This window comes from Pongo abelii, chromosome 19 (assembly GCF_028885655.2).
Source record: "Pongo abelii isolate AG06213 chromosome 19, NHGRI_mPonAbe1-v2.0_pri, whole genome shotgun sequence".
NCBI lineage: Eukaryota > Metazoa > Chordata > Mammalia > Primates > Hominidae > Pongo > Pongo abelii.
Genome location: NC_072004.2, coordinates 9,626,327 through 9,638,495, shown reverse-complemented (window position 1 = coordinate 9,638,495; position 12,169 = coordinate 9,626,327). Strand labels below are relative to the sequence as shown.

Genomic DNA, 12,169 nt, shown 5'->3' with positions numbered 1-12,169 from the left:
CAGCTAATTTTTTTGTATTTTTAATAGAGATGGGGTTTCACCACGTTGGCCAAGCTGGTCTTGAACTCCTGACCTCAAGTGATCCTCCTGCCTTGGCCTCCCAAAGTGCTGGGATTTCAGGCGTGAGCCACTGCACCTGGCCATCACCCTATAGTTTTAAAACAGGAACAAGAATTTAACTAATATTTTTCAAGTCACCTGAAAAATACCCCAAAATAATTTTGGTTGCTTTTATGACTTCATTACAGAGTCCCCAGTTTATCTACTCTCTTAGAAAGCCAACATAAGAAGTATACAGAGATGGGTGAGAATCTTTACCAATGAGGAAGTAGAGGAATTGGACTATCCTCCATTTGCAATCAGTTCTGAAATGTTGACTTTCAAGGAAAAGATGTGTCCACCTTGATTGAATTTGAAAGGAGAACTTGTTTCACTGGGTTGTAACACAGTCAGTGTCAGTTAATGTCTTGTTCTAGATTCCAGTGCCCAGCATCTCCCTGTCAACTCAGAGAACTGCAAACATCCAGTTCCCATAGCCTGCTACCTAGGCTGGCCAAAACGTGGGGCCAGGGCATAGGAATCATCTGGGGTATAATGTAACACTGGCATAGGGTCCTTTAAATATGGGCCTTCTGGCCGGGCACAGTGGCTTACACCTGTAATCCCAGGACTTTCGGAGGCCGAGGCAGGTGGATCACCTGAGGTTAGGAGTTTGAGACCAACCTGGCCAATATGGCTGGCCAATACAAAAATTAGCCGAGCATGGTGGCAGATGCCTGTAGTCCCAGCTACTTGGGAGGCTGAGGCAGGAGAATCACTTGAACTCAGGAGGCAGAGGTTGCAGCGAGCCGAGATCACGCCACTGCACTCCAGCCTGGGTGACAGAGCGAGAAACCATCCAAATATATATATATGGGTCTCAAATATATAAATATAAATATATATATATATATGGGTCTTCTTCACTAGCAATTTGGCCAACATGTATCCTGACCTACAAATAAAAAGGACTGTTAGAAATTGACCATGTTAGCCAGTCTATAGAATAGGAAAAGCAAGCATTAAGAAGTGGAACTATTTTGTTAAAAAGTCATTTAATAAACCCTTTAACCATGTACTGCTCAAATTTGTAGACATTTTACTTCACACACAAGCCTTGACCCATAGGAATCCTGACGGCAAAGATGACTCCAGCATCTATACCAAATAGTGGTTCTCAAAGTGTGGTTCCTGGACCAGCAGCATCAGCATCACCTGGGAACTTGGTTAGATGTACAAACTCTTAGGGCCCACCCCAGGCCACCCGAATCATAAACTCTGTGGGTAGGGTCCAGAAATCTGCTTTCACATGCCCTCCAGGTGATTCTGATATTCACTAAGGTTTTCAGAATCCCTGTATTAGCTGAACAATTTTTAATACCAACCATCTGCACACAATGAATGCCGGGGATAAGTGTGACTGTTCCAAGTGCTAAAACTGGATGTTTTATGCCTTTGCACCCAAGGAGTATCCTCTGAAACCTGTAACTCATCATAGCCAAATAAAATTGTGCAAAGCACCTGGTATACCTGAGAGAGTCCCCGGGCTGGGTGAGGGAGGAACTTGAAAGGCATACACATTATCTCCCTCTGCGATGGTATTCAGGTCCTCTTCATCAAAGAAAGACCGCTGGAATCCACTGGGATACAGTTCAACCAAGATCACCTGAAATGAGAAAGATCGTTTTCCCTCTTGATTTCTGAAAGAGAAATCAACAGATAAGAAATCTAAAAGTGACTGATAGTCAACACCCATTTTTCACCCTTTCCTTCCTTCTAATTGGCTACTTATTTTTAGTAGTACAGCATAGTAGATATAACAATTAGATTGTCCTCAGACATCTCAAGTGCAACAAAAAAAGAAACTGAAAAAAAAAAAAATCTAAGTTTTATACCCAGCTAAACAAGCATAGAAAAATGACAACAAAATAAAGCCCTCTTCATGTGAACAAAAAGTGAGTGTTTACTACAGAGTGAAAGAATTTCTGAATAGGCTTACTAACCTTTTTCACATGACTGCATACATAAAAAAATATTTTTACCAAACATTGAAGTAAATAGGAGATGGTTTTGTAGTAGAGTAGAGGGGTGACTACTGTGGGGGCCCTGACTGCCCTAGACCCAACTCTGCTACCCTGAGGCTGAAGAAATCAATATCTTAGCACACGAAACCTATTCAAGGTACACTGCCTGGGAAGTTCTCTTTAAAAAGATGCATTTTGGGTGCCTGTAGTCCCAGCTACTCGGGAGGCTGAGGCAGGAGAATGGCATGAACCTGGGAGGCGGAGCTTGCAGTGAGCTGAGATCGTGCCACTGCACTCAAGCCTGGGCAACAGAGCAAGACTCTGTCTTTAAAAAAAAAAAAAAAAAAAAGAGCATTTCAGGACTGGGCACCGTGGCTCACGCCTATAATCCCAACACTTTGGGAGGCTGAGGAGGGAGGGTCACTAGAGCCCAGGAGTTCAAGTCCAGCCTGGGCAACATAGCAAGACCCCATCTCTACACAAATTTTTTTAAAAATTAGCCAGGCATGGTGGCATGAGCCTGTAGTCCCAGCTACTCAGGAGGCTGAGGTGGGAGGATCCCTTGAGCCCAGGAGTTCAAGGCTGCAGTGAGCTATGATTACACCCCTGCACTCCAGCCTGGACAACAGAGGAAAACCCTGTCATTCATTCATTCATTCATTCATTTATTCATTCATTCATAAATACATAGATTTCAGGATTTAAAAACCTGAATCAAAGAGAAAACTTGAGTTGTAGGAAGAAATGATGAACCAAAGAAAATGGTAAACATTGGCAAAGGTAAATATTATCGACTATATAAAGCTAAAATAATAACTATTACTACTATTACAGTTGGAGGTAGAAAAGGGATTAAAATACTGGACAATAATATCTAAATCAAAAAGGTATAAGGGGATTTAATGCATACCAAGATCCTTGTGTTAGATGGGAAGATTAACATTAGACTCGTAATTATGCAAGTTGACATTTTAATAACCACTAAAAGAATGGAAATATAATGTATATGTACTTCATCCCAGAAGAGATGAAATAAAGAAAAATTGCTCAATCTAAAAGAATCATTTTCTAAAAGAAAAAGACTGTTCAATCTAAAAATTGAGGGGGAGGGGTGGTACAAAATAGGAAAATAGGGTAAATAGCATAAGATGACATAAATAAATCCAAATACAGGCCGGGCGCGGTGGCTCACACCTGTAATCCCAACACTTTGGGAGGTTGAGGTGGGCAGATCACAAGGGCAAGAGATTGAGATCACCCTGGCTAACATGGTGAAACCCCGTCTCTACTAAAAATACAAAAAATTAGCTGGGTGTGGTGATGCACACCTGTAATCCCAGCTACTCAGGAGGCTGAGGCAGGAGAATCGCTTGAACCCGGGAAGTGGAGGTTGCAGTGAGCCGAGATTGTGCCACTGCACTCCAGCCTGGTGACAGAGGGAGACTCCGTCAAAAAAAAAAAATAAATAAAATAGAAAAATAAATCCAAGTACATATATCTATGATTTTAGATAATATAAATACAATACACTTGCCAGTTAAAGAAAACAAAGCATCAAAATAGATGACTTTCAGTTTCAGTGGAAATGCCCGTCCCACATTGCCATCCCCAACTGACTCCCATCTCCCTGAACCAACACATCACACCTCTCAAATTCCTGCCAGATTTTTCACACTCTTAATTATTCAAACGCTCCCTCTCATAGACTTCTCCCTTTTGATCCTTTCTTACTGTCACTTTCTCCCCAGGACTCTCACCCACTGTCCTCCTCTCTCTCCGTCTCTTTCAGTAACTCCCCATAGTGCACTTTAGAGTTTACAAAGCAAGATACACACATTTCCCCCGCTATTTGAGAGAGTCATAAATATTCTATGAGGCGGTGATAGAGGTCAGAGGGATTGATCGGGCAGGGGCAGAAAGGAACCCACTGGGGTGATGGAGAGGCTCAGGAAGCATGGAGGTTATAGGAATGTAGCTATGAATGTAGAGAAAGCCAACAAACCACAATCTTCAGATAGGTAGATGTTATTGTATGTGTGGCATGCCTTCCCAACAAGGTTAAAAATATTTTTTGATTTGAAAAAATCCCATGAGATAGTCAGGGAAGTGTCAATTTTCCGTGTCACAGTTAAGGACACAGAACCAATCACATACTGTGTCCAAGGTCAGAAACATAGGGAGCTACCGAATCACCCTGAGGGCCGCTCCCATCCTGCCACGTGGCTTGGCGCCACCACGGCCTCCTCCCTATTCCTCATGAGGGCCCCTCCAGGCACCGTGAATCCAATCACTTTACCAAGACTCGTTTGAAAAGAAAACAGGTAGAACACAGCCATCCCAGCTTCCCCCAGATGTTCTCTCTCATGTTATACAACCTCGGTTCTCTCAGCAGGTCCTCCTGCTTCATTTACTGTTCCTTTAGTGTCCTGGTTTATATTGCCAAGACTGAAAATATACAATGGTGACCTGGGCTATGAAGTCAAACCATGGAAATCCAAATCCTGGCTCAACCACTTACTAGCTAGTGACGTTGGGCAAGTCACTTAATCTCTCAGGGCTTCTTTATTCCCCATTAGTAAGATGAGGACAATTGTAATGTTTACTTCACAGGATGCCTGTGATTAAATCAGGCATGAATAGAAAGTTCACAGAAGAGTGCCCCACACTTAGTAAGCGCTACCTAGGGGTAGCTGTTGCTGGAATTATTATGATCATAATCGTCATCACCTTCTTGGAAGGTAAAGGTGTTCTTTTCTGGTCATTCCGTGTCAATGCAGGGAGAAGTCAAGGCCCAGTCATCCCAGACAGCAGGCACTACTAATCAACCAGAAACCCATGAGTCATGCCGGAGTCACCTGGGAACCCCAGATTGGCCTAAACAGCCTAGACAGCTGGCTCAGTTAGCATTCTGTCATCCAATGACCAGGCCCCAGGGCAATTCTATCACACCTCATCTGCAGGGATGCCTCCTTCCTCTGCAACCATCTTCCTCAGGGCTGCCACTGTGCTGAGGATCGGCACGGCCAGGCCAACCCGCAGGAACCGCTGGCTCTTAGAGGGGAAGACCAACGTGACACTCAAGAACCTGGAAAATAGGAAGGGGCAACACCCTTAAAGGACTGACATGAACTGTGAATGACATTGTTGGTAACGGATCAAAGCCAGGCACAGTGGCTCACACCTGTAATCCTAGCACTTTGGGAGGCCGAGGCAGCTGGATCACCTGCGGTCAAGAGTTCGAGACTAGCCTGGCCAGCATGGTGAAACCCTGTCTCTACTAAAAGTACAAAAAAATTAGCTGAGTGTGGTGGCGGATGCCTGTAATCCCAGCTACTCGGGAGGCTGAGGCAGGAGAATCACTTGAACCTGAGAGGCAGAGCTTGCGTGAGCAGAGATGGCACCACTGCACTCCAGCCTGGGTGACACAGCGAGACTCCGTCTCAAAAAGAAAGAAAAAAAGAAAGATAATGGATCAAGTTCAGCACATACTTAATCTCTGCTTCCTGGTTGTGTCCCTGTACTTGGTACATTGTCACCAGGTGGCGGGGTAGAGCCAAATCTTCTAAATTACTTTTCCAGAGAATTGGGGGAAAAAGTATTTGATTAAGAATCACCATAGAGACATCCAATCTCAAGGTTCTAGTTGTTATATAGGTAAGCTTAAACAAAAACAAACTCCAAAGTTTGAAAATTAAAGCAGTCAAGGTGTTTTTTTCAGTACAAATCAACACTACTGATGACATTCTCCTTAATGAGAGAGAGTCTCCTTTGGAAATCTCTGCTTCCCCTTCCCACCAGCATATGAAGGCCCACTCTTGCAGCTACCGTTTCTCTTGATGTCTAATCCAATAACTGCCCAAGTCACACAGGTAATTAATTAATAGAGCTGGGATTCGAACCTGGGCCGTCTGGCTCCAGAGTCAGTGGTCTTGACCACTGTGCTGTGCTGTGTCAGGCTGGGAGTCTTAGATCATCACATCTATAAGTTGACATTATCTGATGGTGTCACTGATGATAGACAGCATAAGCCATGTTATAGTATAAGCCAGTAGTTATATTTGCAGTGCAGAAGATCAGCAGCACACAATTTTAGAGCAGAAAGGGAGATTGAGTTGCCAAGGAAGGCCTTCTGAAGATGTTATGTCTTCAGCTGCATCCTAAAGGCAGGGGATGTCAATAGGAAGAGGGTAAGAGAAGATGGGGAACATAAAGAAGAAATACCTCTGTTCCAATGCCAGAGAAGACACCCCACATAGGAGCTCACCCACATGCCAGGACACTGACATTGGCCATTTGCCTTCCCGGTCACTGCTAAGATTTGGGCTTATTTTTATAGAACTCGGCCCATGGTGCCTGTTACCCAGCCCTACCTCCGCTTTTCTTTTTTTTCTCATCTTCCCCAAACAACCCTTTTCCTCTTTCTTTGCTCCTTAAAGAAATCTTTTTCCTACACCTTCCCAAAGAAGAAAATAGATTTTTGAAATTGAAATAAAGCTGGGGAAAAAAAAGCAGGTGGCCACAGATTTTCTCTAGTTTGCCCCTGTCTCACTAAGTGAGACCAATGGGTCCGTGCCAGCTTCTGAATGGGCCACAGATCTAAGTCTGGCAATTGTGCCAAACATTCATAATTCCTTCCTCAGCTAGAGAAGGAAAACAGTAACCTTTCACTCTGTCAATTTCAATAGTTGAATGTCATCCAGCTATAAGGCTGGTTTCCAGAGAAATGCTGGCTGAGAAGCAAAGGAGAGAAAATGGCAGGTGTGAGGCCAGAAGGTTCCCCGTAATGAGTAAGGATGGAAGTCAAGTTCACTGGGCAAGCCGCGACACTCACGTACCTCGTCTGGCGCAAGGGGATGGGTAGGGACACACACAGGAAAGGATCAAAGGTGTTGCTCTGTTTCAGGCAGTGGGGACAAGTCAAGGAAGATCTGTGAGGGTGAAGAACAGAGGCGAACGTTTAATCACACATAAAGCAATTTGGTGATAAAATTCAATACAGAATTATCCTTGCATTTCCACTCCCTGTGATCCCACTCCTAGGTACATACCCAGAAGAATTGAGAACAGGTGTTCAAATACTCGTACACAAGTGTTCATAGCTGCTCTATTCACAATAGTTAAGGTGGGAACAACCCAACCGTCCATCAACAGACAAATGGGTAAACAGAATATGATACATCCACATAGTGGAGTACAGCTCAGCCATAGAAAGGAATGAACCCCTGGTCCATACTACAACGTGGATGAACCTTGAAAACAATACGCTAAGTGAAAGAAGCCAGACGTGAAAGCCCACATATTGTAGGATCCCGTTTATATGAAGTATCTAGAACAGGTAATGCCATAGACACAGAAAGCAAATTGGTGGTTGCCAGGAGCTGAGGGAAGGGAGGATGAGGCTGACTGCTTACTGGGTACCAGGTTTTATTTTGGGGTGATGAAATGTTTAGGAACTAGGAGGTGGTAGCTGCACAACACTGTGAGTGTACATGTCACTGAATTGTATGCTTTAGAATGCTTAACTTTATGTTACAGGACTTTCACCTCCGTTTTTTTAAAAGGGAAAAGAATGTTTAGTGACACATATAAATGCACTGAGTATGGGAAGGGAAGCTATAACCCGCCCCTGCCATACAAACCCAGCATGCCAACTTCCAAGCTGAAGGGATCTCAGGACCATCTCTTCCCCTGCTTCTCAGCCTCACTGTGCCCCAGAACCACAGGAAGCCTTTTTTTACAAATTCCAATGTCCAGGCCCCACTCCCAGAGATTGTTTCAAGGTGGGTAGAGAGGGGTCCAGACATCAAAATCTTTCTAAAATCCTGAGCTTTTAAGCTCCCCAGATGACCCTAGTGTTCACCCATAGTAGAGAATCACTGACACTGCTCATCCTCCTTATTGTACAGAAGAAGAAACAATAAGAAATAGCTCCTTAAAGTAATAACTAACATTGAAATAGCATGTACTAAGAACCAAGCATCATTCTGAGCACTTAGCATAGATGAACCCATTTACCACCCATAGCAACCGATATTATACCCATTTTACAGAAGAGAAATCTGAAGCACACAGAGGTTAAGTAATTTGCTGAAGAACACACGGCTCTTAAGTAAGAAAGCTAGGCTCGGTTTCCAGACTCCGTGCTCATATCATTCCTGTGTTCTTTAGTAGAAGTCGGTGAGGTGTCAATTGGTTCAGAGTAGCTATATATAATGTTCATTTATATTCTTTCAACTCTTTTAAACTTAATACTCCTTTACTTTAGAATGGATCTCTGAAAGTGAAATGCAACTTTTTTTTTTTTTTTTGGAGATGGAGTCTCGCACTGTCACCCGGACTGGAGTGCAATGGCGCGACCTCAACTCACTGCAACCTCCGCCTCCCAGTTTCAAGCGATTCTCCTGCCTCAGCCTCCTGAGTAGCTGGGATTACAGGTGCCCACCACCACGCCCGGCTAATTTTTTGTATTTTTTTCAGTAGAGACAGGGGATTCACTATGTTGGCCAGGCTGGTCTCGAACTCCTGACCTTGTGATCCACCCACTTCGGCCTCCCAAAGTGCTGGGATTACAGGCGTGAGCCACTGCCCCCAGCTGAAATGCAACTTTTATATTCCACGTGTACATACCAATTTTCTTTCTCTTATCATATAATGCACCATATTCTTCCAAGATACAAGGGATTTCTGCATGCTATGTTACTAATCCTAAAATCTACATTAACTTCACTGAGGACACAGAACAAGACCGCCCTGGCAGTCTGACTCTGAAGTCCATACTCTTAGCACTGTATGACATTACTGGGATAAGTCAGCAAGTAAGCCAAAGCTGGTATCAGAACAGGTTTCCTGAGTCCTTGTGGAAAGTGCCCATCTCGTTTGATTGGTTTTCCACTGAGCAGACAAATAGGAAAATCCAGGGACAAACAGGAACATAAACAGGAGGGTGTCGCCCAAGGCAATCTTGGGTGATCTGCCCATTACAAGTCAGTTATCTTGGATATAACTTATCAGACCATCAACCTGATTATAGAAAACAGGCCCCAGTACTGGACATTCCATCACTCCTGCTGCCTCAGGTCATTTCCCTTTGGGAGACCCCTGGTAGTGTTTTTGTTGAAAGCATTGTATCAGACAATGAGCACCAGCCAGCCAGAAATCCAACATTTCTGGGGTCTCCTCTGCCACTGCGTCTCTCCTCCAATCCTTCTCCACCTCTGTCCATCACGTACCTAGGCAAAAAATTGGCCTGAAGGATATACTTGGGTCATTGGGAAATTCCCAAATTCCCATTTCACAAGTATATAAACCAATGAGAGAGAATGTTTTTCATTGACGTCTTCATGCTTTTTAGCCTACTAAAACTATGCCGGGTTGCATTTTTCTTGAAGCATTGCAACATATTAAACTGGTTCAGGAATATGACTTTTACATTGAGCCACCAACTCCTATCAGCTAGCAAGCAATGAGTGGTTTGTAGAAAAAAAAACAGAACGGGCAAAATTTATAGTGAAAGAATGAAAACGTTGGCCAGGCGCAGTGGTTCATGCCTGTAATCCCAGCACTTTGGGAGGCTGAGGCGGGCAATCACCTGAGGTCAGGAGCAGGAAATCAACCTGGTCAACATGGTGAAACCCCATCTCTACTAAAAACACAAAAATTAGCCGGGCGTGGTGGCAGGTGCCTATAATCCCAGCTACTTGGGAAGCTGAGGCAGGAGAATCGCTTGCACCCGGGAGGTGGAGGTTGCAGTGAGCTGAGATCGCGCCATTGCACTCCAGCCTGGGTGACAAGAGCAGAACTCCGTCTCAAAAAAATAAAAATAAAATAAAGAACGAAAAAGTACAATGTTTTCATAATAAACTATAGGAAAGATGTCAAATATGTCCATGCATCAAAGGTTGAGAAATACGGACAGACTGATGTGACCAACAGATCTGGAAGAAGATGGAGAGGCAGCTTCGCTTTTACAAAAAGTTCTGGCCACGTTACCAGGCTAGAGCAATACCCCAATGTGGCCTGATGGATGCCTCTGTTCTCCCCATTCCCTCCAGGACATTCACAGTCCTTCCCTGTTGTCTCACAAGCGCACTCAAGGGGAAAAGGAACAGAAAATCACCCTACTGCCTTTCAATGTTCACAGGCCCATTTCCCTAAGGTATTCATTCTCCTTGTCAAATTGCTTCTGTTAACAAAGCTAACCCCGTCAGTGCTATTAAAACTCAGGGCTGTGGTTTGCTTTTCCACCTGCTACAAACGCCCACCAAAGAGCCCCAGGCTTTGCCCCTGAATTTCTTGTCACTCTGCACTTTAACTGCTGCCAAATACACACACATCTTTCACCTCAAACCCAGTCCACTTTACCTGCTCACTGGACAGTGGATCTGACGTCTACGCAAACAACAGTAATTATGCCAATACGTAAGCAAGATCTCACATTTCCAAGATCTGTTCTGAGGAAGCCTTCAAAAACATCCTTAGACTTTCTGTGGATAAAGGTTATGAAGGACATGAAGAATTTGTGAACACACACACACTCCCTCCTCTGGCCAAAACTCCAACATAGCCACAATCGTTGGTTGTTAGACTTGCAGACATTTTTAGACTGTGATGATAAACACATAGAATAACTAAATATCTTTGCTATAGTCCAGGATCTTCGGTACTCTAGTACTGGAGGTTCCTTTTCTCTCCCCCAGCCAAAGTCAAAAACTCAGCCCCTTAAAAGGGGTTTAAGGGAAGATGCCTCTGAATTAACCCATAATAACACATCCATCTCTCAATTACATCAAGAAGGCTGATGCCATGCCAGGCAAGCCCTCCCCAGGGAGAGGAGGCCAGGAGAGAGTCAGGGACAGCAGGAGATGCCAGCCGGGCACTTCCCCCACTGACCACTGCAGAAAACCACCTCTCAGACCTCAAGGCATCCCTGATGACACCTTGTCTTTATCAGCAGGCACAAAGCTGGCATTTTTAGCCATTGCCAGTTCATCTTTAGCGTGAACACCTCGCCTCTTACTCATCATGCTATAGGAAAAATACCCAAAGGGCATTGATGGTCCTTAATATCCAATCAGCTCAAATGTCACTTCCTCGGAAGTCCTCCCCACCCCCGATTCATCCCATGCCAAGTCAGGCATGTACTTCCAAGCACCCTCGATTTTTCCTCCGAAGCACTCACCAGTTATAATCATAGAAAAACCCAAGAGTCACCCTAGATTCTCATCTCTCCCTTAGTTCCTCCACCCCTCACCCCGTTAGCAAGACTGGGGTAAGGGGTGAGGGGTGGAAGGACTAATGGAAAGATGCTGACTCTCCATCCAAAAACATACTCTGAACCCCTCCACTTCTCTCCATCTCTACCGCCACCTCTGCAGTTCCAACCACCATTGCTCTCCCACTGGGACCACAGTGGCAACACCAACTGTTGCTCCTGCCTCCTCTCGCCTCCCTGCATTGCTCATAAAAAGCAATTGCCTCTGGGCTGGGTGCAGTGGCTCACGCCTGCAATCTCAGCACTTTGGGAGGCCGAGGCAGGTGGATCACTAGAGGTCAGGAGTTCGAGACCAGCCTGGCCAGCATGATGAAACTCCATCTCTATTAAAAATACAAAAATTTGCTGGGCATGGTGGTGCACGCCTGTAGTCCCAGCTGCTTGGGAGGCCGAGGCAGGAGAATGGCTTGAACCTGGGAAGCAGAGGTTGCAGTGAGCCGAGATTGCGCCACTGCACTCCAGCCTGGGTGATAGCATGAGACCCCGTCTCAAAAAAAAAAAAAAAAAAAAAAAAAGGCAGTCACCTCTGAAACTAATGAACTAGATCACTCCCTCCTTTAACTCTGCAGTGTCTTCCTGTGCCCTTGAGACTAAAACCCTCACACTTGGACTGAAAACCTGCCCTACCAGGTCCCCACCCACCTCTCCAGCCATCTCCAGTGCATGCCTGTAATCCCAGCTACTCTACTCACTTCTTGGCAGCTACCTTGGGCCTTTTCGTTCCTTGAACTTGCCAGGATTATTCCCACTTCTGGCCCTTTGCCTGTGCTGTGTCCTCTTCCTGGAATACTCTGTGCCCAGTTATTAAAATGGTAGACTCCTTGTCACTCTGTTT

The 12,169-nt window shown here is 44.8% G+C and overlaps 1 protein-coding gene across 2 annotated transcripts in view; it reads right to left on the bottom strand.

Moving 5' to 3' along the window:
• Nucleotides 1–12,169, bottom strand: part of USP43 (ubiquitin specific peptidase 43) — an 83,564-nt gene that overhangs the window by 47,113 nt on the left and 24,282 nt on the right. For both annotated transcript variants that reach the window (XM_024235066.3, XM_024235067.3), the window contains exons 4-6: nucleotides 6,899–6,991; nucleotides 5,013–5,148; nucleotides 1,570–1,705 (exon numbers count right to left, since the gene is read on the bottom strand). In XM_024235066.3, the coding sequence (XP_024090834.3) occupies nucleotides 1,570–1,705; nucleotides 5,013–5,148; nucleotides 6,899–6,991 (365 nt within the window). The remainder of the gene's footprint in view (nucleotides 1–1,569; nucleotides 1,706–5,012; nucleotides 5,149–6,898; nucleotides 6,992–12,169) is intronic.